At 36.8% G+C, this 2,796-nt stretch overlaps 1 protein-coding gene across 2 annotated transcripts in view; it reads right to left on the bottom strand.

Moving 5' to 3' along the window:
- cluap1 (clusterin associated protein 1) overlaps positions 1-2,796 on the bottom strand; it is a 4,768-nt gene extending 1,972 nt beyond the window's left edge. Inside the window, exons 1-11 of one of the 2 annotated variants that reach the window (XM_015388309.1) lie at positions 2,499-2,579; positions 2,369-2,396; positions 2,177-2,288; positions 1,900-1,984; positions 1,626-1,805; positions 1,444-1,539; positions 1,059-1,142; positions 808-941; positions 577-718; positions 385-457; positions 185-295 (exon numbers count right to left, since the gene is read on the bottom strand). In XM_015388309.1, coding sequence (XP_015243795.1) covers positions 185-295; positions 385-457; positions 577-718; positions 808-941; positions 1,059-1,142; positions 1,444-1,539; positions 1,626-1,805; positions 1,900-1,984; positions 2,177-2,288; positions 2,369-2,390 — 1,039 coding nt within the window. In that variant the 5' untranslated portion in view covers positions 2,391-2,396; positions 2,499-2,579. Of the gene's footprint in view, positions 1-184; positions 296-384; positions 458-576; positions 719-807; positions 942-1,058; positions 1,143-1,443; positions 1,540-1,625; positions 1,806-1,899; positions 1,985-2,176; positions 2,289-2,368; positions 2,397-2,498; positions 2,580-2,701 lie in introns of those variants that run through there. The other variant, XM_015388308.1, reaches the window with a different exon arrangement.

Consider the following 2,796-nt stretch of genomic DNA (forward strand, 5'->3'; position numbering starts at 1 on the left):
AGATGAAAGTAAATAATCTAAAATTTCTGTAAAGAAATCCTTTTGCATAATGATAAAATACATTTTTTTAAAGAAAATATCTCTCAAAAAGGAGATATTTGTTTAACATTTTCTTATGTTATAAGATTTGTGAGAATCAACATTTCCTTATATTTCTTTACATGGCTACAGTCCATCTGCTTACCTCCCATGAGGCTGGTTCTTGTTGGTCGTGGCTTAGATGGACGAGATTCTTCAAGGTCGCTGTCTGACCCTTCATCCTCTAGAACGTCCAAATCAGAGTCAGAGTCTTTTACTGCCAAGAGGAACAAGAGTTAACTTCTGGAAAAGCAGGTTTGGATTGTGTGAGTTTTGCTTCATGTTTCTGGTGTAGGTGTAACATACATGAGCTCTTCATCAGATCTCTCTCCTCCTCCCTTATTTTGTGTTGCATTATCCTCAGGGTGTTTTCATTTTCCTAAGGAGCACACAAGACAGACAAAGAAGTAGACCACTTCTACAATTAAAACCAATTCCAAAGTTTATAATTTAAAAATTTACATTTAAATTATATTCTAAGTGATTCCATTCACACACCTCAAACCTTTCCTGCTCCAGCCTGTGATACTCATTCAGTTGTGACTCCAGGAAGGTGAGGTTTCGGAACTTCTCCACAAATACTTCATATTGTTTCTGCAGCTCTTCTTCTATCTTTTCATATTCATCCATGAAGGCTGGCCTATAATAATCCAATCAAAATTACAGTGGCATGATTTCAAATGTTGTTAAAAGCCTTGTTCCAAATTTCAAAAACACAGTCAAACTGACCTGACACTTTGCAACGTCTGCAGCCTCTTCTGATGCCTCTCCAGGTCCTGTTTCTTCTTCTTTAACTTAGAGTCCAGGCTGGTCTCATCTGAGACGACATTACTTCGCATCTCTTTGGTCTTCTCCACACTCACCTTGTGATAAAAACCATACAACACCTTTCATTTATAAAATATTTGATGGGTGGCGCGCTCATGACAAGTGCTGATGAAAACACACAAATTAAAATGATAAACTTTAAGAATACTGACTAGAGTTTCCTTAATGGCAGCTCTCAGTGCCTTTTCAATCTCATTGATCTCAAGAGGTCGAGCAATGGCAGCAGTTCTCATTTCCTGTGATCACCATAGAATAAGACAAAAAAAAAAACAATCAATACGGTTACTCGTGTCTTAAACGCATGAAAGAGAGGCAACTCTTTTTGGAACATCACTGCTCTCGTTTAGCATTATGATGACTTTAGGGAAACAAAGCTACACAATTCAGAGCTATTGAAGTCATGCTTTGTTTACAGAAGCTGAAAAAAACGCACCAAAATTAAGATAAAACATATTCACCAATAACAGATTAAAAATATTCCCATTTATTTATTTATACAAACATTGTATTGAAAAAAAAAAGATGTCTTTTCCTCACCCTGAGCTCTGCCTCTTTTCCCAATAAATCATACAGCGACGCTCCTTTGGATGTGATTTCAGATGCCAGCTGACGAGCCGCTTTAAGATCAGAAATCTACGGAAATGACATACAGAGACCCCCCCAAGTCACATTTTACGCTACTGCTTAAAACAAACAATGAATGAGGGTAATAGTCTCACCCTTGAACTTAGGTCAAATTTGAAATTGTTTTTATCTTCCTTCACAACATCCTCGGTAGCCATCTGCTTGGTTTTCATAGAATTGTACAGCACTGACGTAATCTTCAGCATCTCTTTCACTGCATAACCTTCAGCCTGGTAGAGGTGCTTGGTGTTTAGCTTGATGTGTGCCTTGCTCCCCTAAAACCAGGTCATATAGCAGTTAATTTAGACTGGCGGGAATCGTATTAACAGTTAAGAACATTATATGTCAAACATTTGAGAAAGAATTCACCATGAACAGAACTACGGCCTTAATGAAGAATATCCTGTCAGCCTCTGTCTCCACATCGGTGGGAATATCAATGTTAGGTTCATATCTACAAAAAGAAGAAAAAAAGTTAAAAAAAGTACATCGATTTTACAGAACATCTTTGTGAAGCCGAATTAGAACAGTTCAATGCAAATGTTCTGTGGGGAATGTGTAAATGAACTTTCTATATATATATATATATATATATATCATAGTTGCTTTCCTTCCGAGCATTTAGATTTATAAAGCTTAAACATACCTCTTTATAAGCCATATTAGGATTTCTGCTACAAGGGTGAAGTTTGGTGTTCTGAAGTTTTCCATAGATATCAAGCGAGGATAGCCCAAAGCCCTCATCATTTCTGTGAAATCTGCCAAATAAAAAACCCAATTATACTCCAATATACCGGTCATTGTTTAAAAGGTTGAGAAAATAGGAGGTTTAACTTACTTCTTAGGTCTCTGAAGGACATGTCGATCTGAAAGAAAGAATGATAAATTAGTGTTACAGCCAAATCAAAATCTTTTCATTGTTCAGTTAATAGTTATTTGTTATAAACAACATTATAGATTATAAGTACAAGCTGAGCAGGTTAACTATTCGCTTCAGTTTGTGAGTCCATTTCCCAGCTGAGTTAGCAAAGCCTTTAGCTTCTTAGCTCGAAGCTAGCATAGAGCTAACGTTTGTTTTATTGACTTGTTAATTTAAAAGCTCCCATCGTGTACAACATAGGGGACATTTATTTTACGCCTTCTAAACTGTTAACAAGCAAGGTTTTGCTACCTGGTATCGTCATAAAACCCTTCAGTAGTCTCCTCCGCCTAGATGGTCGCTATGGGAACGATTTGTAGTCTACGGAAAGTCAAAGTAGTCAAAAG

The sequence above is a fragment of the Cyprinodon variegatus genome, unplaced genomic scaffold, assembly GCF_000732505.1.
Source record: "Cyprinodon variegatus isolate N-32 unplaced genomic scaffold, C_variegatus-1.0 Scaffold419, whole genome shotgun sequence".
Lineage (NCBI taxonomy): Eukaryota > Metazoa > Chordata > Actinopteri > Cyprinodontiformes > Cyprinodontidae > Cyprinodon > Cyprinodon variegatus.